Source organism: Arachis ipaensis, chromosome B6 (assembly GCF_059453495.1).
Source record: "Arachis ipaensis isolate K30076 ecotype BB chromosome B6, ASM5945349v1, whole genome shotgun sequence".
NCBI lineage: Eukaryota > Viridiplantae > Streptophyta > Magnoliopsida > Fabales > Fabaceae > Arachis > Arachis ipaensis.
In genome coordinates, this window is record NC_142441.1 from 188,300 (window position 1) to 215,272 (window position 26,973).

Consider the following 26,973-nt stretch of genomic DNA (forward strand, 5'->3'; position numbering starts at 1 on the left):
TCATTTATATTTTTTTATTCTAATTAACATTAATTAAATTCATTTACACATAACCTAAATTCCAAATATAAAAGATATCACATGCATGAAGGAATCAACTCTCTTGCTAATTCATATGACAAGGTTTGGTCACATATATTTGGCATCTGAATATCTCTCATGTTCCTGTGTGAATATAGATATTTCGAGGTATAGCTCGTTCTACTATCGCTTGAATTTGCTTTCCTGGGAATGAAAGTGACGAACATCATCTTCTTGTGAGGGCGGCAGCGTTGGGCACATGTAAAGAGACTCCAATGCTCAAGTAAGTAAGAGTGTGAGAATATTCAAAATGGAAATAGAGTAAATTGCGTACCTGTGACAAAGTTGATCACTAGTATATATGGAGTTACCTTTAGGTAGTTATTTGTATCTTGTTCTTTGGTTTGATGAAGTCTATTTACTATTATTCCAGTTGTTGGGGTTGTGGTGGTTTGATTAGAGAGATTTTCGGGGGAGTTATCCTTAGTGCTCCAATTCCGAGGTTGTTGGTGTGGGCCATACTTTGGGTAACGGATCATAGCCCCCAAAGTTGATCTGTTTGGGATACCGAACTATAAACAGGTTGAGCTTTGACGAAATATAGTTCGGAATTGGAGCTGGTAAGAGCCCCCAAGCTCAACCTCGTTTTAGAGGTTATTCGAAAATAGAAGCACCTTGATGGTTTGGCGGTAAATTGAATTTTTATTGTAAAGTGTGAATTTTTGTAAATGTGAGTTTTGTTTCGTTGGTGAGAGAAAATAAATAAAGGGTCACGTTGAGTTAATGCGCTTGGGGAACTGGAGTAGTTTCTAAACCGTCAGTATAGTGCACCGTGCGGAGTTGGACGGTTTTGTTTTGACTTGGGTCTTCATTGTTTGAATTTTTAGTGGGTTAGTGGGTAAAATTTTGTTCTTTTCGTTTTTTTCGATTTTGACTAAGCTTTTTGTGTTGGGGTTATTTGCTGAAGAATGGACAGAAGAGGTTAGTGTTCTTTTGCTTTGTATTTCATTTTCTCTGAGTTTGTTTCTTTTTCTTTCGTGATGGAAAAGGAGAAAACTGTTTCAAAAAAGAATGCCAAGGGTCGAGGGAGAAAGGCTGTTGTTGAGGATAAAGATAGGCTTGTTGAGGAAGTTTTTGTTTAGAATCCCCGTGATCCCTTTCCTTGGGTTGCTGAGTCTGTGACGAAGTGGGTTTTGATTTTTGTTGATGAGAATAGTATCTCTCAGCTAGGTCCCTTTCCTTGGGTTGCTGAGTCTGTGACGAAGTGGGTTTTGATTTTTGTTGATGAGAATAGTATCTCTCAGCTAGGTCCAGTGTCATCTTGGGTTAGGGATGGTTCAGATATAAAAATAAAATTTTTGCCATGCAATATTGCTGACCGTGTGTATCACCGGGGCAAGGGTTTTGAATTTTTCTTTATGTACAGTTGTGTATTTGTTGAGTTTGGTGTCAAGTTTTCGTTTTCTGAGTTTGAGTGAGGGGTGCTGATGCAATTGAAATGTGTCCCCTCGCAGTTACATCCAAATTCCTGGGCGTTTGTGAGGGGGTTTGAGGTATTGATGAGTTGTCTTGGGGTTGTACTATCATTAGAGGTATTTTTTGCTTTATTTCAGTGTAAAGGTGTTAAGAAGGGTTGTTGGTTGAACCTGGCTAATGTTCCTGGCCGAGCTATTTTCAGCTTGTACAAGTCTTCGTATAAAGGGTTCAAGTCGATGTTTTTGAAAATTGGGGTTAATGATAATGAGTTTCCGTGGTATATGGATGAGTGCTTACTGGAGAGGTTTCCTTTATACTGGATTCCGAGGCCTAGACAGATACTGGGGCATTGCTGTGAGCATCCGCCATATGTCGTGACCTGCAAGGGAAAGAAAAGAAGAAAGCACAGAAAATATATAAAAAGATGTGTCGTGACCTGTGTGAATATAGAGATTCCGAGGTATAGCTTGTTCTACTATCGCTTGAACTTGCTTTTCTAAGAATGAAGGTGAGGAACGCCGTCTTCTTGTGAGGGCGGCGGCGCACCTGCAAAGGAATTCCAACGCTCAAGTAAGTAAGAGTGTAAGAATATTTAGAATGAAAATGGAGTGAATTGCATACCTATGACTTAGTTGGTCACAAGTATATATGGAGTTACCTTTAGGCAGTTATTAGTTTGACGAAGTCTATTTGCTATTATTCCGGTTGTTGGGGTTGTGGTGGTTTGATTGGAGAAATTTTCGGGAGAGTTATCCTTAGCGCTCCAATTCCGAAGTTGTTGGTGTGAGCCATACTTTGGATAACAGATCACCTCCAAACTCCAAAATGCAGAATTTCATATGGCGCTTAAGCAAAACATATTGCCCACATTTGCAAATCTTGAGAGACGTGCACGTAAGAATTTCAACTTGTGCCCAAAATGCTTGAGTAAAGAAGAAATTATCGATGCATTTTTGGTTGTCATGTGTCATATGTCTTTTTTGAGGTGTTATAGTCTTTAACTCTTGCCGATCCATAATCATCTTCCAGTTCAAACCCTCCCATCCTCAAGACAAAACCAATAACACTAGTACTAACATGCAACATGAAAAATAAATACCATGTATCTTAGAGTTTCATTAGCAATTTATACCGCATAACTTTAGAACTTGTTATTTGTACTGATTATGAGTAAATCCTGCATAACCTTATACATTGGTTACAAGTACAACCACCACTTTATTAATACAAACGAATACTCGCTAGTAACCCACCATGTAGAACAATAACAAAATCATTCAAGCTCATTTATAAAGGGACTCTGAGAAGAAAGAAAAGCTATGGGTTTTTTTATTATTATTATTAGAAACATCTTCAGAAATTCACACATTGAGGTGTCAAAATACTTTTTACATATACCCACTTCTTAGGTTTTTAGACCCCAAAATAACCTCTATACTAGAAAGATCATGTATTTAGCTAAAAGAGGAGTTATACTTCAGACAAAATCCTCAACATCACAACTACTGAACTACATGAAAAAAGTATGCTTAGACTTTGTTTTGAAAATGCTAACTCCCTACCTTCGTTAATGCGATAAGAGTTAAACAAAATAAAATCCTGAAAATTAATCTATTATTAAAAATAAAAAATAAATAAAACACTTTAAATTTTAATATAAATTATTAATATAAAATATAATAAATAAAAAATAAAATTTATTTAACTAATATAAAGGATAATATTCTTTACGCAAGAAAGTCTAAATCACAACTATATTAATATTGTGTCTATACACATTTTTGATATAAAAATAATTTTTTAAATATAATTTTATATACGATTTTCTCTATCTGACATCCTTATTCTTTGTATGAATTTTGATATATAATTATATATACATTTTTATATAAGTGATATGGCTGTTACAATCCAAGCATCATAACTCGGCATCACTTGTTACAACTCGACTTAATAAGCTATAATTCGGTATAGCGGTATGAATCTAGAATAAAACACCCGACTATACATCGTAATCTCCCGATCTAATCATAATGATTCTTCAATATCAACAACGGCTAGAAATATAGTCGATTTACGTCTTTCACCTATAAAAGTATGATCTTTCACCTCTCAAACTTATTAAAATTTCACAATACTAACTTAAATATCGGAGTGCTTTTTAGGGCTGCACATGGATCGGATAATATCCGCATATCCGTGGTAATTATCTGCATTCGATCCGAATTTTGCAGATATTATCCGATCCACAAAGCCATCAGATCCGATCCACAAATCCGCATATCCGCACATCACATATAAATAGCATAGCTTAAGAAAATAAACCTTAATGTGATATGAATTTTAGTGTGTTGTTTTATTAATTTTATGATATCTTGTTTTTTATTTTTTATGTTGTACTTCGACTTAGAATAATTAAACTTAAATCTTGTGTGATTTTTTTTTTGTTATTCAAAAGAACTTTTATTGATAATATTTTAGAATTAAATATGCTTAAACAGGTGAAAAATAATTTTTTTTTCTAAACAGCCAAATGGAATTTGAAAACATTTTTTTTGAATTATGCGGATATACCCGATATCCGATCCGATCCGATCCGCATTTTTCAATCCGGCCTGAAAAATTGCGGATATCGTATCCGATCCGATTCGATTCGTGTGCAGCCCTAATGCTTTTTGCAGGTTCACTTTCTCTTTTCTTCTCACTCTCCACGACGTGACATTTCTCTGGACGAAAAGCTCAAATTTCTTAAGTCTATAGCTTAGCGTTGGAGATTACAGCTAGCTAGGGGTGTGCATGGGTCGGGTGAAACCGGGTTTGATGTGACCCAGACCCGACCCGAAAATATATATCGGGTCTATTTATTAGACTCGAATCCGATCCTAGACCCGATGAAACCTATACACTTTCGGGCCACAATTATACCGGGTAAAAATCAGGTGAAAATCGGGCCGTTAACATTACATTACCTTGATACCTTTTTATAAGCTAGTATGTGAAAATATCCAAATTTTCAAGACTCCAATCATTATTTGACATGGTAAAATTCACTTAGAAAAATATAACAAGAACTAACTCTTCTCTAAAATTAAAGCATAACCATAATCAATACTAATATTGTCTAATAACTCCAAATATTTAAATCAATACAAATAACACAATATTATGCATTTTAAACATAAAAAATTAACCTATAGTCTTATAATAACTAATAACACAAAATATTAAGGTTTACAATACTTAAATTTCACATAAAAATAGCCATCATCCATCACTAATAACACAAAATATTAATTGTGTATTATAACCGAGCCACCGGATCGATTTCGGGTGACCTGAGTCATAACCCGATTCCGACCCGAAATAATGACCAGACCTATTTTTAAGACCCTTACCCGATCTTAAACCCAGTAAAATCACATCAAAATAACTCCTAAAGTGTTCAACCAGATCGAACCATACACACCCCTAAAGCTAGCACGACTCTCGGAAGCCAAGTTATGTCCCGAAGCCAAGTTATGTCCCGATTACTTACTCAAGAACAATAAATATATTCTAGTGTCTACAAATTATACATTATACATGTTTTAGTCACCAAAAAAAAAAAAAATTATACATGTTTTAATTTTATAAAAAGGCGAATCCCACTTTTTGTCACTCATATTTAGACAATAATACAAAATATGTAGACATCATATAATTATCCTTTTATATAATATAATATATATAATTGTAGTTACTTTTTCACCAACTTCCTGAATCCTGAGCTGAAAAGACTTTGTCCACAGGTTAGATTTTTTGTGATCTTTATAGGAAAAGGGGCTTCAATTGAAGAAAATACGAAAAAGTGTTCACAAACTCGAAACCAAACATAAACCGTTTGGTGTGAGCTTCGTACTTAGATTAGAACGAACACACAAACACATACGGCGGGCCACCCACGAATTATACAAAAAAAAAAAAAGTTAATTACATGACTAATCAATGTGTCTCTGTGCGACATCATTCAACTGTATATATATATAGCAGTAAAAATTAGCACGTAGTGTCTAACTCTTTGAACATGCATGTATGTGATACTTATGGCGGCATAATTTCATCCCAAACAATTAAACCAAACATAAAATTAAGCAACTTAATGGCGGTACATATAGATAAGCTAGCATTATTGTAACTTGTAAGGCCCGCCTTATTGTAATAAAATAGGAGTTTCAATTCTATGAAGTACTATTATTTATAGCTAGCTAAGTCACCGCACGCGCCACGGAAGAGGAAGCTTGCGTTGGGTGAATAACAAAACAGCAATAAGTGGACTTAGTTGAGTGTGCAATCTTCAATGATGAGCCTAGCTAGGTCTTGACGTTAGTTCAAGAGAGTTGGACCGTAGAAATTAACGTATTCTCTAGTTTCCCCAATAATACATACACACATACGAATACAGTAGAGCGTAACTATCTTGTACCATTCAAAAGGCATGTCAGATGAGGCATGCAATGCACGAACTCGAACCCTACTCAAATCAAATCTCCTCCTTTTATCAGTTGGTAATCCAATCCAATCTAGTAATTATCAACATCATAGATCATCGCGGCAGATACAATATCAAATCACCTACAATTACAAAAATACAAAATAATAAACTAAAAGCTCGCCTTTATTTGAAAATCTGGACCGCAATAAGTTAGCTTTGGTCATAAAGAGGGAACTACCGCACCCGTACCATGTATAACAAAATATCGACCCACAAATTCATCATTTTAATTTTAATAAAATATCCGGCGATTAAAGAAGCTAGTCTTAGAAGAAAGATGTAATTGAATTTCTTCTGTTTATTAAAAATAATAATGCGGTGGAAAATAATCAAATTCCCATTATGCCCCCATCACAATCACAATTCACAGATCGATGAATGATAGAGCTAGCAGGGGCTTCTGATGAAACCCTAGAAGCCAATGTATCGCAGAGATGGGAGTAATACAAATGAGAATTTTCCATGAATAAAGGAACACAAGAAATCAAGCAATGAAATCAAGAAATAGGTTTCCGTTTTCCAACACCAGCGGCTGCGAATAATTAATTAGTAAGATTGAATGAGGAGTAGTGAAGGACAGAGAAATTAAACTACAACACAAAAGAAAAAGTGGTCAATTAAACGCTTATTCCATAGAAACTTTTACATTTTACTATAATAACAACAACAACAAGAACATGCATATGATCCTGCAAAGCAATGTACATAAAGCAGAGAACAGTAGAGACACACTATTCATCAACGCAGTGAGAGAGCAAGTTACAAAGCGTGTGAAGATAGCTACCTTACTTGTTGGGAAAGAAGATAGATAGATATCAGGAGGGCTTTACAAAGAGAAGGCAACAGAACTCAGTTGGCAGCATGTCCACCTCCTCCCTCCGCTAAGGAAAAGATAGAAATGAAAGGAGGTGGACAGAATGCCAATAAACTCTGTAAGCAACTCTTTGCTAAACCCACATGATGACGATGATCAACGAAACTATTCTTCATTTCTTCTTCTTCTTCTTCCTCCTTAGTATATTATTATTGGGGTTGGATGGGGAGGAGTGTTGCCAGGGAAGGTACATAGTACATATACTTTAAGATGTGACGCGATACCCACCTCCATGGTAAATCCAGAGTGGAACATCATCACCTCCCTCTATTAATTATTCTTATAAAACCATCCATTTTTGTTTATCTTTCGCTAAAATAAAATATATAGAAAGAAAGAAGAGAACAAAATTTAAAGTCCCACAAAATAAAGGTTTTGATATATTTATTAAAATATTATTTTTATTTTACCTTTATATATTTTTTATATTTATTAAATTAGTAAAAAAATTTAAAGAGAGTCTAACATTAATTTCTTTACTAGAATATTGCTTATTTTTAAGAATATATTTATTGATATAATATTTTTATAATTTAAAATAAGTCACCATCATTAATATTTTAATTAATTCAAAATAATTATTTATCTAAAAATATTAGGTGATGTATGTTGTTCACTTTATTAAATAATTAGTAAAATTTTCTATATTTATTTAAATCCTGTTAAACTCAATTTTTTTCAATTAGTTTTTATTAAACATATAATTAAATATAATTAAGGTTCAACATTTTATTATCTAAAAGAAAAAGTATATATACAATTAATTTTTAATTAGTCAATATTAATAATTTTTTAAAATCTAAAATTAAGATTTGTAATTTAAAACTTAAAAATTAAGATAAATAAAATAATTTTTAAAAAATTGATTAATTAAAAAAATAACTCTTCATCGTTATTCATATCTAAATCAAGTCATTATTGGACAAAATTCATTTACAGACGTTTGTAAAGTCATGGACGCTTCTCCAATTAAAAAGTTAGAATATTGAATTAACTGATTTTTTCCTTACTATTAGTGAATTAATTAATTTAAATTAGTCGAATGATTTGCTCAACTGTTAAGTATGTTTAAGTAGATGTCAAAAAGTTCAATAAAAAAATCTTTAAAAAAATTAATATATTTCTTTTTCCCGAAAACGGAAAAGAGAGGAGACGTGAGTTGCTGGAGTAGCAGGGTGGAAAAGGAATGGTGAAAAGTAATGAGATTAGATGGTTCATTCCTTCGCTTCCCTGGAGAGAGAGAGAGAGAGCATATTTAGAAGGATCAAAGAGGATGAAATGCTGCAATGAATGATTTCATCCCTCGTTCTTGACGAATTGAAGGTAACAAGACCACTCACTCGTCTCTTCCATCAATCTAATCTTTTCCCTTCTCAGCTCAGCTCCTTAATCCCTCGATTCCGATGCCCACTCCTTAGTCCTTAATCCCTGTTCTTCATATACTTGATAACTTGATACTTGATACCTTTTGCCTTAACCTACTAAGCCAACTTGCTATATATTATACCAGCATACAAGTGGCAATAGAATTTTTTCTATTTTTATTTATGAGTAGTAAAAAAATCAAATTATAAGTTGTCCCGTTTTTATCTGTTTTTATTATTATTAAAATTTAACAAATAAAATTAAATTTTAAAATTTATATAATTATTATTATATAAAATATAAATTAAAATAAAAATTTTATAATAATATAATATTATTAATTATTTTACATATTGAAATTCGTCCCGACCAAATAAAAACAAGATGGGTACTTGTATATTCAAAAATAGTATTTTCGATTATTCCTAATTGGAGTTATTTAGATAAAAACGCTAAAAACGTTTTTTTATAAAGATATTTTTTAATAATTAAAATTTAACACATATAATCAATTAAATCGTGTTATTTTTGTCAAAATTAGATTAGACAAATTGATTTGACCGAAAAATGGTGAATCAAATCTTGATCTAGTCTAAATTAATATTATTTTTTATAAAAAATGAGTACAATACCCTATTATAGAAAATGACTAAAATACTTCTATAATATATATTAATTTTAAAAATCTTAAATTTTAGTCCTTTATTTTCTAGGGTTAGATTTAGAATTGTTAAAATTTATATATATATATAATAAGAGTATTTTAATCATTTTTTATAATAAATGAATTGTAGTCATTTTTTATAAAAAAAAATATTAATTTAGATCAGTTCAAAATTTGATTCACCATTTTTTTGATTAAATCAATTTGTCTAGTCTAATTTTGACAAAAATAACATGATTTAATCAATTATATATATTAAATTTTAATTACTAAAAACGTTTTTAAAAAAAGACGTTTTAGGCGTCTTTATCTGAGTGGCTCCCTTCCTAATTACTATGATCCATAACATTTTTAATACTAATTTAACAACCATAATTATAATATTTTTTTCATAATCTTGCGACTATTTTGAAATGAAAGATTTGACAACCATAATTATAATATTTTTATCATAATCTTGCGACTATATTTTGAAAATGACAGATTTGCTAATGAATGTTTATATAAATGTATACTTGTCATCATCATACCTTTTCTCTATTATTTATCATTTTTATTTATATGATTTTTTACTTTTATGATATCTTCTTATGCATTCTTATTTAGGTGAAAAATGTTTTTATTCTCTTCATTATAAGAAAGTGAAGAAAAAATGTTTATTTGGGAAGAAATTTTAGCTTGTTTATATTAGCTTCTAATATATAGATGCTAATCTTTTATATATAGAAAAATCAAGCACAGTTTTTACTCTACACATACAAAGTATATCAAAAAGTATAATTTGTTCTGTTATGATGATAAACCATATATAGGTGAACCAAACAAGCGTACTTAATTTTATTATTCACATCTATGTAAGCTATTACTTTTTCATACCACTAATGTAAAAGTGGGAAATTAATAACAAGGAACAGGCGAATCTTTAAAAATAAAGAAGCGAGTGTGGAAGGAATTTTTTTTTTTATAAATATTTGAACAGTTACAAAGAATAGAAATGTATAACTCTTTTTGTTATTGATGATAATATCAAAGATAATACTAAGGATAATCTTCTATTTATATTTCGCTAAATTTTGATGTTTAAAATTGTTTTTTTGTCGTTCTACTTTATTGTGTTGAGCTCACTTGTTTAAAAAAATTTAAAAAATTATGACTACAAAATGAAAAAAATAAATTTTCTTTAGATCCCAATAGCACATTCCATTTGTTTATTTTTTATTATTTTACTTTTTTATATTATTATTTTTTAATCCATTTTTTAGAGGTTGATAGTTCGGATGTGGTGCTTTGAAAAAAATATAAAAAAAACTTTTATATAAAAACAATATTAAATAGTATTATAAAATTATTTTAAAAAAATATCATTTAAAAAATATAATTTAAAAAGATAATAATATAATTTTATTAGGTTTTACAAAATATTATAAATAGTATTTTATATTGAAATTAACTTAAAATATACAACTATTCATTTTTTAGTTTTTTTATGGGGATTACTTTTTCATTTTATACCCTACCAAAAGAGGACAAATGTGAACCTACACCTCCAATCTAATATGGGATAGTGGCAGTTGAAAATTTTGTCCGACGTTTCAAAGGTCAATATACAATTATGCATCGATGAGTTGCTTCATTATTCAGGTCATGTTATGCTGAACCATTCTTAGATGTCTCTAATTTATTCAGAAAAAAAAAATTAAAGAAATTTATCTTTTCAATGGAAAATATAAAGGAAACAAGATATACATTTTTATATTCGTAATTTCCTATGGAAGTCCATTTTTTTCCCTTTTCAATGGCCAAAATTAATGGCAAAAGTTAATGATTTGAAGACATTTAGTTATGGAGTAATTTATCTAGATTGGGTTTAAGTATTCTATTGATTTTTATTATTTTATCAAAGTTTAATTAGATTTTTATTGATTATTGTCGTTTAATTTAAAATATTTATTTTTAAAATATTTTATAATTCATCTTATATCAAACATGAAAAATAATAACTTAAGCATTTAATTACAATTTTTTAAATACAGTAAAAAATTAATTAAAAATTTGATAAACTATAAAAAAACATCAATGTAGTAATTATGATTTGTAAGCACATTTTGCATTTAACTTTTGTCAAAATGACCTCCATCTATTACTCTATAACTCTTATATTTTACCCTGTAGATTAACGCAGATGTCCATAATTGAAATAAAAAAAAAAATCAATGTAGTAAATTAGTAATTATGATTTGTAAGCACGTTTTGTATATAACTTTTGGCAAATGATCTCCATCTATTACTCTATAACTCTTATATTTTACCCTGTATTACACATGCATACTTTATTGTACCATATATCATTGACTATGTATAGAAGAAGATTAAAAAAAATCAATGTAAAAATAACATGTCTATTTCTTAGGCTAAGTTAAACTTTCTCATTCACCGTACTTGATTAGTTGTAGGCTTTGATTATGTAGCGGTTATCCAATTTGGACCCGTGGTTAATTCATTAATCAATTTAAATAAGTATTTGAAGGTTCAAATCTCGTTTTTATTAACGAGTAGTAAATTACTAATTATTTCAAAGTACAAAAGACATTTGCTAAATTATTTGTCTCTATATTATTATTTCTTCTATATTTCTAAATACAACCATGTTGATTAGATATACACCAAAATCAATTATTAATATAAAATATATATTAAATATGAATTAAACCATTCATATATTTATATTAGTTAATTTTAGTGTATTAGTGAGTACTAGTGCCATAAAACTAAATCCATGTAGTTTAATTTAATTAGTAAGTATATTTTTACACGGTTTGAAAAGGAAAGCTACCTGAAGGAGAGAAGGGTAGAAAAAAGCATAATATATATATTAGTGATGAAAAGAGCATGTTATTTTTGTTACAGAAGAAAGCGCGAGCAGAGATACTAGCTTATTGTTATAGTAAGGGATATAGAAACTTAGAAAGGAGCAAGGTAGGTATAGTTGAGCGCACATATGTAAGTAACTAAGTATTGAATTGTGATTTTATTCCCATGTATCATAATGTCTCTATGTTCTACTGCTTGCGCCATACAGCATAATTGTGGCCAGAGGTTGCTAGTTCCCACTGAGTGTGAGATGCAGATGGACACCATGAGGCACTTCCAATCTTCATGCACACCTTGTCTCCGATTATCGCTGAATATAGGTTTTGTTTCGCTTCCAATATCCTCACCGATGATCTACTCTCAATACCTTCACGCTTCCGTACATCAATCTGCACTTACCGCATGCATGCACTTTAATTTCTTACTCAACAACAACCAACAATATCAATAATGATTGTGCTTACCAGCTTCACTATCTGGTTACGAATGGAGTTGCCCCACTCAAACAAGTGGTCATAGAAAACTGTTGGTATCCCAGGATGAGTCAATATGTATGCATATCCCTGCCAAACAAGTCACACACAAACGATTTAATTAATATTATACACCCCTTCTGTATGTGTAAAGAGTCACAAATTGACAAAAAAAAAAAAAAGGTACCTACCTCCATAATATGATCAGAGGGGAACGGCCAATGAGCCTGCTCATACAGAAAGTTGAACAAAACCATATATGTAAGTTCTCCATTTAGTAATTAATATATAGAAAACACTGGCGGGAAGTAAAGGCAGCACGATGTTAAAGGAAAGCAGGACAACTTTTCATGCTGATGCCAAAATTCTTAGCGGAATAATTGGAAAGGCAGCAGAATTTAATTACAGAAGGCATTTCTAACTCTGAGGCACCTTTTTTTTCTTCTTTTTGTTCAAGGCCAGTATCTTTTATAATTAGAGATGTTCTTGTGTGTGAATAAGTAGAGATTAAGAAATTGGAAATGCGTGGTACAGAACAAGAGACCTAAAAATTGTGAAATTGGCAAACACGAAAACACACTCTCCAGGAGTACCTGAGTGGAGCCAGTATCATGATTGTCCACAAACGTGACTGATCTTGAAGGCCACCATCCCATCACACCCGGCGGCTTCCCTTGACCATCACGCAGACGCCAAAATTCTCCCTTCACAGCTTCCTGCGTGCATATATATAATTGATATAAGTCCATCAACCGATCAAAATCAACATGCATGAGATAAAGGGCATGTGTGTAGGGGTGATAACCTGGAGAATTCCTTTTGTTGTGAAGTCAAATGCAGCTGAAAGCTGTCCAGTGCCATCAATCCAATTGATTATTCGCTGCCTATGGCTGTCTGTAATGCATCCATCATGCTGTTATTAAGAGTTCAATTCCGATCCTCATTTATATTTTAATTTTAACAAGTACAGTAGTGCATACACCCACCCTGGTTATAGTCCAAAGAAGAACCTCTGTAGTTGCAAGAATCCCAGTACTCCCCTACACAGAACAATGGCTTTGTTGCTTCGATATATTCTTTCACATATTTTGCTGAAAACCTGTGTATACGTACCAAATAGTTCAATTATTAACAATACATAGTCGAATTAACCAAACAAGGTTGAATAAGTTACCCTTTTGCAAAATCAAAACGAAAATCCTCAAAGCCTACGTTATGGCGCAGCCATCTTAGCCAACCTATGATATCCTTTCTCACAAAGTCTTGGGTGTGATCGATATTGGGGAACCCCTGGAATATGGCGCCGGTCTTTCTGTTGCCCTAAATATGGGTGGAATGCAGATAGAGAGATGAAATTAAAGTTGTTTTAATTTGTGATCGATATATTAGATCTCATTATGTAACTAATAATTAAGAAAGAAGCATTGAATTGAAATATTACAAGTCCACCGGTATCTGAAGTGACAGCACGTTCATCCCAAGAGAGTGGGATTCCATCAAAACGGTTGTAGATTCCTCCACGTCCCTGGGTGGTGCCAACACGATGATTGATGACAATGTCAGCCATGGATCTGAGTTTGTGTTGCTTCATCTTAGCAAGCAGAGCTTTCAAGTGATGCTCGGAGCCATAATTAGTGTTGAGTGAGTAAAGGTTCTGTGGAGTGTAGCCTTGAGGTGAGAAGGAATGAGTTGGTGGTGGCAACCAAACGGAAGTGAATCCAGCTTTGGCTATCTCTCCAACTTTGCTCTCTAGATTCTCCCACCAATTGTACTTGTGCGACTCCCAGTTGAATCCCTGCAAAGTGCAAACAAATTTCTTTATTCTTAGCTTTTATCTTCTCTTCAATCTCAATGCTAGCTACCTCTTGCTCTGTCTCCTCTATCTCCACGCTAATAAGCATACATATGTTTAGATTATTCATTCTATTAACTGTACCTGAAAGAGTATTTCCTTTCCATTCTTCAAAGCGGTACCTGCATGATGGTCAGGTCATGTGTATGCCGCGTGCGTTAACATACAAGGATTCAATCATATCATATCATCAAATAAACGACCTACAACTTCAACTAATGGTAGATAGCGCACATGAAATGATCTGTTTAATTTTAGGCACTACTGAAAACAATATGCATAAGCGCGCGAGATTAGAATTGAAGTTGGGAAAACATACCGATATCCTTTTGTTGATTGGTCTGATCATGTCCCTGAAGAAAAATTATAATTAAATAAATAAAGAATACATAATATCTCGAGAGTGAGAGAAAGAGAGGAAGGAAAGCATACAGTGTTTAATAAGCCCATGATAATGAGGAGGAGAGTGGCTAGGTAGAGATTAAAACTGCATGTGATGATGAAGACGAGTAAGAAAATGAATGAATTGAGGAGCATCATATATCACGCAAGAGCAGTAAGTTAAGATAGAGGCTTACAGATACACACTGCAATTGATCTCCCGATAATGAGTAGAGCTTTAGTTTGGAGGTCAAGGTATTTATAGTAATATACAACACCGCAACACAAAAGTCACAGCATTCGAGAGAGGGAGAAGATAATGGCGGTGCGAATCAGTATCAGATAATTGTGCCCACGAACACAATGGAATGCAATGCCGCGAGGTGATCTGAGGGAGGGCCGAATATCAATCAATTGAGGAATAAAAAAAAGAGGGTGGTGGGAGCGGCAAAGGGAATTGGGTGCGCGTGGGCACAGTAGTGAATTCAATTCATGTTGATGATTAATTGGCATGGCATCTTCCAGACAAAGCCAACACACTACGTCACCCCGGCACCACCACGCATCCACATCCAAATCAACGCGCTCTTAGCTTGTTCCATCTTTCCTATTCCCAAAGGCGAAGGCGAATTTCTTCTACACAAATTACAAACAAAATTACCCCAATTTTTTTGTTTTTTTTTTAATTAAAGATAGGCGAATTCCTTCTATGACATTTGAGTCATCCCGATTAATCTTTGTCTTTTTATTAGTCTTACGAACTTCTTATATACTCTTATTATAATTAATTATTATTAATATTAATTTAATAAAAAATAATTTAAGTAATACATTAAAATTATATAAATCTAATAATTTTAACTTAAAAATATTAATAAAAAATACACTCGATAGCAAAATTTGAGTAAAAAAATCAACAAAGTAATCCTTAAAACTTACATAAAATAAATAAAAATAAAAAACTAAAAAAAATGTTTTATAAATAACTTTGCATGTTTCTTATATATTTTTATTATAATTAATTATCTTTAGTATTAAACTAATAAAAAAATAATAAAAAAATATAGATAGACAATAAAATATTAAATAATATAAATAATAAATATATTAAATGTTCAATTCATTAAATGTGTAGATAATTATTTTAATATTAAGATTTAAATAAATAATTTAAAGTGTAATTTGTTTTTTTTTTTTTGTAATAAAAAGAGCCTAGGCCCAAAAAAGGAAAAACACTAGTTACAGTCTTCAATTACATCAAGAGTACGAGAGAGTACAATCTCTTGAACATCTTCAATTACATCAAGAGTACGAGAGAGTACAATCTCTTGAACATCTTCTTGTAAAAGCGTTTTTAAATTTTTGTTTAAATTGGATCAATTTTAAAACCCATTCTTCATCTTGATAAAAAAAAATCATTCAACTAACATAACCCATAAATAATTTAAGTAACAACTCCCAGACTCATACAAGAATGACGTGCACACCTTTTTTAAGTACACCAAAGCCACTGGTGCGGGAAGACTTGTGTCACTCCTCTTCCATTTCTCATTTCATGACAAAAAGCAAGCGCACAGTTCAATAGGAGAAACATGTTCTAAATGTGTTTCTTCTCCAAATTACATGCAAAGCAAAAAAAATGCCACGAAAATGTTTTACCTGGATTCCACTGATTTCTATCTCCATCCATTTTAATTTAAAAACTCTGCTTTTTTTGTGTTGGCAAACTGACCGAATAAAAAACTCAGCAAACTTTATTCCATCAGTCTGTCGTATGTGTAATTGTCATTGTATTGCTGTACTGAAATAATTGCCAAAACGGGACTACTTGTTTTTTGTTTCATCTTCTATATTGAATATTGATCGTCTCCTATGCTTCATTAGCCTTCCCTCAATTTGGATAAACAATATCTTGCGGCATAATCCATATTGAGCAGAGATTCACACCACCAAAGACTTTAGTTATCAATTCTATTCTTTCATGTAAAATCCTTGGTACTATTTAAAATTACTTTGTTGTGATCAATTTTTGTGTATACATACTAATGACATGTATTTCCATTAATACATTCTATTAGGATTAATATACGTTTAAAATAGTCACCAACAAAAAATATACGTTTAAAATTAATAACAAGAAAAGATATTAGTGCCACAAATTATATACGTGTTAATAATGTTTACAGCTTTTTATCTTTCCAATTTCCGCTTAACACTCCAAATTTATTTTAGTTTAAAAGTGATATGATAGCCATTTCATATTATTGTAGGTTATTTATTATACTTGCTTTCAATATTCGTAATATGAAACGGGTTAAATATTATTTAAAAATTATTAATTTATATTTTTAAAATATTTAATTTAATTTGATGTATTTTAATTTTATTTATTTAATTATTAAATTTAGTTTTATGATTGTAAATTTATAATTTTTTTTATTTTAACTTACTTAATAAGAGGTTATAAATATTTTATTAATTATTATAGTTGTAATATAGAGAAATTAAAAAAGTGTTAAAATACTTTTTTATTTTGTGATGAAATTACGATGTAAACAAATGAGGTTGAGTTAATTATTCTTTTGTTGTGTCGAAAAATTGGATAAAAGGTTAAATAAGTATCTTCGATCTAATTTTCGAACTATAGTGTGAATAAATGAGGTTAAAGAATTCTTTTTTTGTTGCATCAAAAAATTTTAAAAAAAATTAAATAATTCTCTTTTTATTAAATTTCAATATATTTTTTTTAATTTCAATATATCTTTTTTATTCAATTTAAATTTTTTATTTTGTTTATTTTTTTCTATATTATTTAGTATCAGGTTTCGAGTATTAGATTAATTCTTATTAATTTATAATTCTTTTTGTTGTGTCCTAAAAAAAAGTATTTTAGTGTCTTTCGCGTTCTTTCTTGTGTTTTTATCATCCTTATTTTTTTTTATTTGTGTGTTGTTATTGTTTTTATCGTTCTTATTTATTTTATTATTAAAAAAAACATACAATACCAAAAAAACCAAGAATAAATGAATTATCTTCTTTGGATTTATCTTTTTATATACCATTTTTTCTAATTACAATATTTGAAGACAAATCTTTTTGGATAAGAGAAGAATAATATGTGCTTCAAATGTTGTGATATGAAGAGTTTAAGAATTATTTAAAAGTTATTAATTTATATTTTTTAAATATTTAATTTAATTTAATATATTTTAATTTTGTTTATTTAGTTACTAAATTAAATTTTATATTTACAAGTTTATGATTTTTTTTTTATTTTAACCTAATAAGAAGTTATAAATATCTCATTAACTATTGTAATTGTAATATAGAGATAAAAAAATGTCAAAACACTTATTGATTTAACGATAAAACACTTATTGATTTAACGATAAAAAGATAATATAGTAGACAAGTGAGGTTGATAAATTCTTTTTTTGTTAATATCAAAAAATTAAATAAAAAATTGAATAATTCAATTTACATTTAATTTCAATTTATTCTTTTTAATTTTAATATGTCTTTTTTATTCAGTTTGAATTTTTTTTTTATTTTGTATCAGGGTAAGTAACACAAAATGTAGAACTTGTAATTGTTCATCTAAGTTTTAATCAAACACTGTATATCACATTAAAAAAAAAAAAAAAAAGCTGTTTTTAGCTCATTTTTTTATATTTTTTTTAAGACGAAAAAAAATGAAATGAAATGAAATAAATATGATAACAAATGTGGAGGTGTTAAATGGAATGTTGAATGGAATGAGATGCAGATAAGTTTTGTAACGATTACACTATACTGATGGATTGATATTTTGTGACAAGTGTAGCCTAGGGGCCCCAAAAAAGCGCTTTACCTAGCCTTTGGTGTTTAGTAATGTGATAGGAATGAGGATAAAGAAAGCAGCAGAACCAAGCAACGAACAAGAGAGAGATAAAGAAAGAGCGAGCTAAAAAACAGAGGAGAGCAGAAAAGGCAATGGCAGCAGTGAAAGTGTACGGACCAACCCTGTCGACGGCGGTGTCAAGGGTGCTGGCCTGTCTGATCGAGAAGGATGTGCAGTTTGAGGTGATTCCGGTGAATATGTCGAAAGGAGAACATAAGAGACCTGAATTCCTGTCCCTTCAGGTGAGCTCTGCCTCTTCCAACATCATTCTTTTCTTCTAATGTTTCTCGATATACACCAACACCTGCATTTCATTTCACTTCACAGCCTTTTGGCCAAGTCCCTGCATTTCAAGACGGCAACATCTCCCTCTTCGGTAAGTAATTCCTTAAAAGCAATTTGTGTTCCTTTTGCTGCAGTCTTTGTTCATATTATAAAGGGGTTGGTTTGTTGAAAGACAGAGTCAAGAGCAATATGCCGGTATGTATGTGAGAAATACGCGGAGAGGGGGAACAAGGGATTGTACGGAACGGACCCATTGGCGAAGGCATCCATAGATCAGTGGGTGGAGGCGGAGGGGCAGAGCTTCAACCCCCCAAGCTCAGCGCTGGTGTTCCAGCTGGCATTTGCCCCAAGGATGAAGCTGAAGCAAGACGAAGGAGTGATTAGGCAGAACGAAGAGAAGCTTGCCAAGGTGCTTGACGTCTATGACAAGAGGCTCTCTCAGACTCGTTTCTTGGCGGGCGATGACTTCTCCTTCGCTGACCTCTCCCACCTTCCCAACGCCCACTACTTGGTCACCGCCACCGACAGGGCCCCACTATTCACCCAAAGGGACAACGTCTCCAGGTGGTGGAACGACATCTCCACCCGTCATTCCTGGAACGAGGTCCTTCGTCTCCACAAAACTGCTTATTAAACAGCAACTGCTTTTGCTCTTTTTTACTTTATTATATATCATCATGCCCAACCAATTAATGCAAATCACAATTCCAGACACCTTATATTACGTGTACTCGTAACTCATAACTTTAGCTACGATTGCGCTCCTGGCTTCTGGAGATTTCTCAAACCTGAAAGTATACAATCGCCTCAAAGCAGAATAACTTTTTGAGAAGAGGAGAAATCCATATCTGATTTTTTTCAAAATCTACATATTAATTTTTTAGTTTAATTTATCTAATTTTAAAAAAAATTTTATATGTGCATCAATATCAACTAAGTCACTACAATGAAAATTATGTTTGATTTTTGTGTTGACTCTAAAAAATTTAAGTAAATATGAAAATTGATATTTTTAAATTTTTAAAAAATTAATTACTTAAATATATTTTTAAATTCTATAAAACTTAAATATTAGAACTATTTGTCATTTCCTCTGACTTCTTCCGCTTAACAATGTTAGAGAACGAAGCCTGCAAGCACAAGCCTAATACTTATGCCATTCTATTCTAAATTAAATTTTTAACAAGGCACAAAGTCTACTTTAATCAAATTCTTTTTAAAGAGATACAAAGTGATATCTATTAGAAATCAAATTTCTGTTACATTTAAATACCAAATTGAATTGTATAAACACATTAATTTTTTCTAGGTAAAAGAGTGATTAATGACTTAATATACAAGACACAATATAAAAAAAAAAAATTAATACTCACTATATTATTGTTGCTTCTATCACCTCGAATTAAACTAACAAAATCACCCATATATGCTAATTCATACATAATAAATTACATAATAAATATGAAACTTATGGTATTATCAACTCGAATATTTTTCAGTTGTAACTTATAAATTGATAATCTTAAGTTGAATTATTTGACCAATTAATTAATTTTTTACCTTTAATTAGTTAAACTTTGCAATTAATAAACTTCTATATATATAATACAAGTAAGTTGAAATATTAGACTATGCATTATTAGTTTTTAACCATTCAACTAGCTTTTCAAAGTTTTTATTTTTTAATTTAAATTAATTTTAAATTCATCAATGTAATTATAATTCTTTCTTAAAATTTTATATTTTTTTAATTCAAATCAAGTTGCTTAGTTATCAAAATTAATTTTGTTTTCTCACAAACAATTCATTTAATTTTTGGAGTCCTAACAAGTCAACTTAGTTTCTTTCTTTTGTTTTTTTATTTTTTAAATAGTTGAGTTTCATTACTCAGTTATAAAGTACATGACGGTAAATCTGGCGTCTCAGCAATACACTATAAAATTACGCAAACGAATCAAATATTCATGCAGATCTTATACATTGTCAATAGGACAACATAGTTTCATTTTTTTTGGTCGTGACAACATGGAGTTATAACCCTGAGTATACATTGGTGCATTGGAGAACCGCTATGTTAGCCCAAACATAATTGACTTCAAAGCTTCTAATTGGGCCTTGCTGGGCTTTATATTCTTCTCCCAAGACGATTATCAGACTTATGTATTCCTTTCTATGAATTCTATCTTTTATAACATTCATAGTATGGTTATGTGCCGCGGAAAAATAAATTACGCAGTTGAGATTTGGTATAAAAAGAGAATTTGTAGGTCTCTCATTAAACTGCACCAGAGTTCAAATCTCAAAAGTGGAATATAGATTTTTTTTTAGTGTGTATGACCAATTGACCATATGAGTCTAGTCTTCGTATTAGGTTGCAGCATTGGATATTGTGAGAAAGAGATTAGTCAGATTAGTGCGTTCTGTATTTTACAAGGAGAAAAATCAGCATGCAAATTGTCAGTTAGCAAGTTGCAAATACAAATTAAAGATCTTCCTCCACTGAAGTTGACCGAAAAAGAAGTATATATAGATGTGCACAGAAATGAAGCATGTCACAAAAATCTGTATAATCATGATTAATTTCAACCACTTAACTTAGATCCCGGGTGGCTTGATTGACTCTTATTTGTCGAAAAGGAATTCCCACACGTGTATGTATATCTACTTCAAATATAAAAAATCCACCTCTAGGATGGTTTCATTTCTGCCACCTATAATAACTTGTTGTTTTCAAGGATTAAACTTCACTTAACCTTATACTCTCCTGGCCAATCATTAATACCCCGCCATATACACGAAAATTGATTGGAAGAGGGAAAAAGATAAAATTGAAATAGAGTTAGGAGGGAGCTGGGAACGTGTGGACAATATGCACCACAATTGAAGCGAGGGGATATGAATATCATTACCCTGATCTTCTTAGTTGATTCCCTTGCTCTTTCCTAATCTATCTATTACTCACTCCTCTGCTCTGTTCTCTCTTTCTTCCTCAAAAAGATGGCTACCATCACCAACAGTTTCATATTCAAGTCCCCTGCATCTCTCTCCGTCTCCCTTTCAAGCCACCCAAATAAGCTGCTTCCACTTTCTTCTCTACAATTTCTGAGCACACAAGCACAATCTTCTTCTTGTGGTTCTGGTTGGCAACAGAGCCGGGTGATTACAAGAGCCACATCATCAGCAGCATCGGGGGCGAAAAAAGCAAGCGAGGAGAGAGTTCAGAAGGTTCATAGCATTGAGGAGTTCGACGACGCGCTTAGAGCGGCGAAGAACAGGCTGGTGGTGGTAGAATACGCATCGAGTGACAGCTTGGAGAGCAGCCAGATATACCCTTTCATGGTGGACCTTAGCAGGCAATGCAACGACGTTGAGTTCCTTCTCGTGATGGGTGACGAGTCCGACAAGACCCGCGACCTCTGCAAAAGAGAGAAAATCGACAAAGTGCCTCACTTCAGCTTCTACAAGAGCATGGAGAAGATCCACGAAGAGGAAGGTCTGGCTTTCTAACTCTCACTCCCTCACTATATTTAGTTAAGATTGACCTACCTAGCTAGCTAGTAGTTATAACCTTTGATGTAAGAGAGGGGAATATATATTCTTACATGAATGAATGAGTTCCAAATGTCAACTATTTAGATGAATAAATAATTTGAGAGTTAGTTCAAGGTCAATAGAATTGTGAATTCAGTTTGAAATTGGAAATGAATATGCATACATACGATGCAGGTATTGGACCGGAGAGGCTGGTAGGGGATGTGCTATACTACGGGGACAGCCATTCAGCAGTGGTGCAGCTGCACAGCAGGGAGGACGTGGAGAAGCTGATAGAGGAGAACAAGGAAGGGCACAAGCTGGTGGTGCTGGACGTGGGCCTCAAGCACTGCGGCCCCTGCGTCAAGGTGTACCCCACCGTCCTCAAGCTCTCCAGGCAGATGGCCGACTCCGTCGTCTTCGCCAGGATGAACGGCGACGAGAATGACAGCTGCATGCAGTTCCTCAGGGACATGGACGTCGTGGAGGTCCCCACCTTCCTGTTCATCAGAGACGGCGTCATTCGTGGCCGATATGTTGGTTCTGGCAAGGGAGAGCTCATTGGCGAGATTCTCCGCTACCAAGGTGTGCGTGTCACTTACTAATGCTACCTACCTGCCTACTTTCATTTCTCCCAATTATTCAACTCTCATATTTATATATGCATTATGCCAATTTTACTCTTCAGCCAAAATGTAACTTCAATTCAGTGGAACCCTTCCTTATTGTATTATTAATTAAGAGTTATACACACCACCCAAAATGCTATCTACGCCTCACCAACCCCCTGTTGCTTTCAGATTACCATACATTAGCGTACAAATTTGACGAACGCTATATATTACTAGATTAATTTTAATTATTAATATTTAAAATATAGGATAAAATATGTTGCTAGATTACTAGATTAAAGAAATTGAATTAATGACTAAATAATGGCCAAAAATAATAAATTCTAATAATTCTCTAGTATTTTTCTCTCTATATATATATAACAATAATAGGTATATACTAAAATTAATTATTAATATATAATATATATTAAAATATTAAATATATATTAAAAATAAATTAAACTGTATATGTATTTATATATAAATATATAGTAGCTAATTTTAATATATATATATATAAAAGATTATTGCTATGGTATTTAAAAGGTGATACCTAATTTATTTAAAATTTATCACAAAAAATAAATATTAAATTATAAGCACCATAAAATTTATCTATATATAATTTATTATAATAAAAAAATATAGGTAAATATTTTTTAATCAGTCAATTTTAAACATTGTAATTAATAATTATTAATTTTATATTTTTAAAAAATAAAATTTAAATAATTACTAATTAGTAACAATTTAAAGAATTAGAATTATTAATTGATAACAAGTTGGTTGGTTGGATGTTGGTTATGTAGAAAAGTTCACAAATAAATTAAAGAGAAATGCTATTTGTGCACTAAAATCAGTCATTAAAATAAATCAATTTGTATATAAATACATGTGTAGTTTAATTTATTTTTAATGTGAATTTATATTCTAACATGTATATTTTATATTGATGACTGATTTTGATTGCTAATTTTGATGTACATCTAGCATAACCCTAAATTAAATTATCTTTCTATGTGTGCGTCTTTTAAATGGTTTAAACATGTACATGTGCAAGATTCAATTCCTTCTATTAAAGTGCAATCTATATACCCTGACAGGAAAAAAAAAATATGCATACTATTATATTATTTGTTTCCAATAGTCTGAAATGTTGACTTAATTTGCTAAATAATTATGCATTTTAAATACTACTACAGTATAATATATACATCAGCGGTTTATTAGATAAATTGATGAGGTGAAAGTGATACATACGTAATCTGTAGACTGTAGTTAATATAATATCTTCCTTTGATCGATGACTTTTGAAGGCATCTTGGATCCATGAACTAATTAAGCACTTCCTTTTAAGCAAGCGAGGAGCGGTCCCAAGGATATTCTTAATTAATCCGAACGAGGAGAAACTCAAATTGTTTTATCCTTAATTAAACTAGTGACGTTATTGAGGGAAAAAAAAAAGGAGAGAGAAAAGATATCAAGAATCACAATATTCCGGTATGGTCATGCAAATTTGCATTGTTTGTTTATTCAATGTTCTGAAAAGTATGTAGGTATTATATTGGCTGAGTGGTAGGAGTGCCGTGTGCATGCCTCTTAGCGACTCATGAAGCCGCCATGAACAAGGACAATAATATTCGTTTATTTAGTTTGTACCTAAATCTATTACTTGCAGTTGTTTGGAATCAATACATGATCCAACAAAGTGTAAATAATAATAATAATACTAATCATAATAAGAAATTAAGAATAAGAAGAAACAGGAAAAATAAAGAAGAAAAGAACAAATCTACAAACTTTAACCGAAATGAAAGGGGGAAGAAGAAAAATAATAATCACTTGGCCGTGAGCACTGGCTTGAGCTGAAGAGGCCTAGGTGGTGCCATGGTTCTTCTCTTCCACAGATTAATCTCTTTCCGTGGCTGCAAATTCAAATTATCCAGAGTCTCATGATCAACACCTCTGCCACCAAAATCGCCATTGCAGCCACCTCTGCCACCAATAGGTGCTGAGAAAGGGATAACGACCTCTTCTTCTTCATCGTGTTCATCTTCGACGTCACTCCCGGCGGCGGGTCTGTCATCCTCAGAGTAGCAATCCCTGTTATTGATGTCCTCAGGCGCAATCTGAGCCTTCCAATCAAAATTAGAGAACGTTTCGCGGCTACTGGCAAAGCGGCGCATGTGACCAATCGGTAGTGCATTATTATTCTCTTGAGCAAGCAAGTAAGAAGACTTTGAAGAAGGAGCAGGAATAGCAGAAGAGTTTTTGAGCCCTGTTTTTGGTTTGCCAGTGTGGAAGAACATCCTCTGGAACCTATTTGAACCCTCCTTCTTGGTCGTGGTGTCGGTGTTACTGTTACTGTTATGTTTGTTGATGATCCGTTTCTTCTTGTTCTTGATCTGTCCTATGCAGGAGACTTTGGGTGAGGTGGGTTCTTGTGTATCGATGCCACCATGCTTAGGCTTTCTTCTGGCTTCATCTGGAATCATTATGGGCCCAGAGAATGGTGATGGTTTGAGCTTGCTGCTTCCTGATGAGGAACCTGTGTTGTGATTGTGATTGTGATGATCTCTGCCGGGGCTGAATGGAGGGTTCTGGAATGTCACGTGAACTGCTGCCGCCGCTTTTGGTAGTATCTTCAAGATCTTGCTCCTTAGCTTAGAGGATGAGTTCTGTTTGTTGTTATTATTATTCTCCATGCCTATCTACTGATAGATCAGATCTATGAATTCAACTTCTTCTTCTTCTTCTAGCTTTTTCGGGATGATGAGACTCTCCTCTTTATGTTCTCATATGGGGCCAAATTATTTTATTTATGGAAATAAAATGATAAATAAATATATGTTGTTGGAGAGAGGCCGCTGCTTCAATTCCATATCATGACTTTGTCAACAAAGGTGTGAGACATACACACTAGGGATGCCCATGGGGATGGTCAAATCAAATCTCTCTGCTTCCTACAATATGCAATAAACTACCAAAACCATCAAGTATCTGTTTAGAAATATCTTACCCTTTCCTTTCCAGGAAATTATTACATAGAAATTTTATAAAATTATATTTTCATATATTTTTACAATAAACTTCACACATCTACAAATTAAATAATAAATATATCACAAATGGAGTTGTGACTGACTCTATATAAATATGTAAAATAATATTAATTGAATTTATATCTATTACTTACAAAGTAATTTTTATGGCATATTTACTTATATGAAAGTCATTATATGTGGTTTATATTTTTTATTTTTTATTTTTCTTTTGCAAATGGCAATCTATACTACAAGATGGTTTAAATTATTTAAAAAATACTATGTACACATTAAAAATTGATTACTAAATCAATTATTAATTTATTATATATTTGTATATAAATTTAATTTATTTTTAATATCTATTTTATGTTTTAGTATATATAGATATATTAAAGATTGAGTTTACTATATACTTAGCATGACTGAAATTATTGATATAAATATTAAGACCAATAAGTAAGTCATAACATTATACATCATCCAATCACCCTATAATTTTATAGCAATAAATATCTCGATTAGATTTTGCTGATTTTGTAGCTTGGTAGTCTTCCTTCCTCTTGAAAATTCCTTCTTAATTGTTGCACTTGCACAAGCATTTTATATTGGAATTTTTTTTAATCTGTGGGGGACCTTAGAATAGTTTGAAGGTCATTTTTTTTTATTAAAAAAAGAATAGGTTTTATTTTTTTTATTTTAGATAATTTAGGCAAAAATTTATAGATATCAAAGAATCTCCCTAGTTTAAATAGTGAAGATCTTTCCTATTTTGTAAGACAAGAATATTATATTTTCGTAAAAGATAAACCAATCACTTATAGTATATAGCATATGTATTAAAATATAAAATATATTAAAAATATGTACAATAAATATATAAATATATAATAACTATTTGGTAATCGAGTTTTAATAAAATTAGGTGGTTAAATAATTTTTTAGCCAAATTCAATCAAATCATTTATTTTATTGTGCGCATGTTGTTTTAGTGACGTCGATTTTTTTTTTTTTTGCACTACCTTTTTTTATATCTTCTTCGACGTTGTTGTCGTGATCGTTGTTTTCTTCTTTAACATTATTGTCCTTTTTTTATATATATATATGTTCA

General features: G+C 31.7%; 4 protein-coding genes across 5 annotated transcripts; 2 read left to right on the forward strand and 2 right to left on the reverse strand.

Annotated features, from left to right (window-relative positions):
- Positions 1–11,780: 11,780 nt before the first annotated feature.
- On the reverse strand, positions 11,781–15,174 carry AMY2 (alpha-amylase-like 2). Of its 2 annotated transcripts, XM_016349345.3 has the most exons (12): positions 14,706–15,161; positions 14,560–14,614; positions 14,447–14,480; positions 14,212–14,249; positions 13,717–14,070; positions 13,450–13,595; positions 13,262–13,374; positions 13,081–13,169; positions 12,869–12,991; positions 12,467–12,502; positions 12,267–12,365; positions 11,781–12,191 (listed from the first exon to the last, which is right to left on the reverse strand). In XM_016349345.3, the coding sequence occupies exons 2-12, from the start codon at positions 14,575–14,577 to the stop codon at positions 11,991–11,993; spliced, it is 1,251 nt and encodes a 416-aa protein (XP_016204831.1). In that variant the 5' UTR covers positions 14,578–14,614; positions 14,706–15,161; the 3' UTR covers positions 11,781–11,990. The 2 variants fall into 2 exon arrangements, with proteins under 2 accessions (XP_016204831.1, XP_088346338.1); XM_088490212.1 differs by lacking the exon at positions 14,212–14,249 and having other exon boundaries at positions 14,706–15,174.
- Positions 15,175–18,305: 3,131 nt separating this feature from the next.
- LOC107645336 (glutathione S-transferase) lies at positions 18,306–19,392 on the forward strand. Its single transcript, XM_016349344.3, has 3 exons — positions 18,306–18,630; positions 18,716–18,764; positions 18,850–19,392. Exons 1-3 carry the CDS (start codon positions 18,481–18,483, stop codon positions 19,305–19,307), a joined length of 657 nt encoding a protein of 218 aa, XP_016204830.1. The 5' UTR covers positions 18,306–18,480; the 3' UTR covers positions 19,308–19,392.
- A 1,832-nt stretch (positions 19,393–21,224) lies between these two features.
- On the forward strand, positions 21,225–22,967 carry CDSP32 (chloroplastic drought-induced stress protein of 32 kD). Its single transcript, XM_016349343.3, has 2 exons — positions 21,225–22,166; positions 22,400–22,967. The coding sequence occupies exons 1-2, from the start codon at positions 21,671–21,673 to the stop codon at positions 22,807–22,809; spliced, it is 906 nt and encodes a 301-aa protein (XP_016204829.1). The 5' UTR covers positions 21,225–21,670; the 3' UTR covers positions 22,810–22,967.
- Positions 22,968–24,313: 1,346 nt separating this feature from the next.
- Positions 24,314–25,760, reverse strand: LOC107645334 (uncharacterized protein At1g76070). The gene has a single exon (XM_016349341.3). It carries the CDS (start codon positions 25,521–25,523, stop codon positions 24,657–24,659), a length of 867 nt encoding a protein of 288 aa, XP_016204827.1. The 5' UTR covers positions 25,524–25,760; the 3' UTR covers positions 24,314–24,656.
- Positions 25,761–26,973: the final 1,213 nt, after the last annotated feature.

What these genes read in the sequence shown, in the direction of transcription:
- AMY2 (XM_016349345.3), bottom strand. An exon ending in GAAAGGAAATACTCTTTCAG is followed by an intron (nt 14,071 to 14,211) that starts GTACAGTTAATA and finishes TGCACTTTGCAG; the next exon opens with GGATTCAACTGGGAGTCGCA. An exon ending in TTCTTTGGACTATAACCAGG is followed by an intron (nt 13,170 to 13,261) that starts GTGGGTGTATGC and finishes GATGCATTACAG; the next exon opens with ACAGCCATAGGCAGCGAATA.
- LOC107645334 (XM_016349341.3), bottom strand. Translation starts at nt 25,523, where the DNA reads ATGGAGAATAATAATAACAACAAACAGAACTCATCCTCTAAGCTAAGG.
- CDSP32 (XM_016349343.3), top strand. Translation starts at nt 21,671, where the DNA reads ATGGCTACCATCACCAACAGTTTCATATTCAAGTCCCCTGCATCTCTC. An exon ending in GAAGATCCACGAAGAGGAAG is followed by an intron (nt 22,167 to 22,399) that starts GTCTGGCTTTCT and finishes CATACGATGCAG; the next exon opens with GTATTGGACCGGAGAGGCTG.
- LOC107645336 (XM_016349344.3), top strand. Translation starts at nt 18,481, where the DNA reads ATGGCAGCAGTGAAAGTGTACGGACCAACCCTGTCGACGGCGGTGTCA. An exon ending in CTGAATTCCTGTCCCTTCAG is followed by an intron (nt 18,631 to 18,715) that starts GTGAGCTCTGCC and finishes TTCACTTCACAG; the next exon opens with CCTTTTGGCCAAGTCCCTGC. An exon ending in CGGCAACATCTCCCTCTTCG is followed by an intron (nt 18,765 to 18,849) that starts GTAAGTAATTCC and finishes GTTGAAAGACAG; the next exon opens with AGTCAAGAGCAATATGCCGG.